Source organism: Fukomys damarensis, unplaced genomic scaffold (genome assembly GCF_012274545.1).
Source record: "Fukomys damarensis isolate Sample0158 unplaced genomic scaffold, DMR_v1.0_HiC HiC_scaffold_8, whole genome shotgun sequence".
Lineage (NCBI taxonomy): Eukaryota > Metazoa > Chordata > Mammalia > Rodentia > Bathyergidae > Fukomys > Fukomys damarensis.
The window spans coordinates 14,120,524-14,120,762 of record NW_022900920.1 but is presented as its reverse complement, the minus strand read 5'-3'; the positions used below and the strand labels follow the sequence as shown (position 1 = coordinate 14,120,762).

The window sequence follows — 239 nt, the reverse complement described above, 5'->3', positions numbered from 1 at the left end:
CTCCCGCCTGCGCCGCGCCGTCGGCTCCCGGGTTCTGCTTCTTCCACTTGGTACGGCGGTTCTGGAACCAGATTTTAACCTGCGTCTCTGTGAGGCTGAGCGACAGCGCTAGGTTCAAGCGCTCGCACACCGATAGGTAACGAGTGGCCCGGAACTTGTTCTCCAAGGCGACCAGCTGCTCGTAGGTGAAGGCGGTACGCGCGCGCCTGGGCTTGGCGCTGCTGGGCTCCGCACGCCGG

At 65.3% G+C, this 239-nt stretch overlaps 1 protein-coding gene across 1 annotated transcript in view; it reads right to left on the bottom strand.

The window, feature by feature from the left end:
• Positions 1-239, bottom strand: part of Nkx1-2 (NK1 homeobox 2) — a 5,245-nt gene that overhangs the window by 2,550 nt on the left and 2,456 nt on the right. The window contains 1 exon segment of the mRNA XM_033761371.1: positions 1-238. This exon segment is cut by the window's left edge and continues 2,550 nt beyond it. Coding sequence (XP_033617262.1) covers positions 1-238 — 238 coding nt within the window.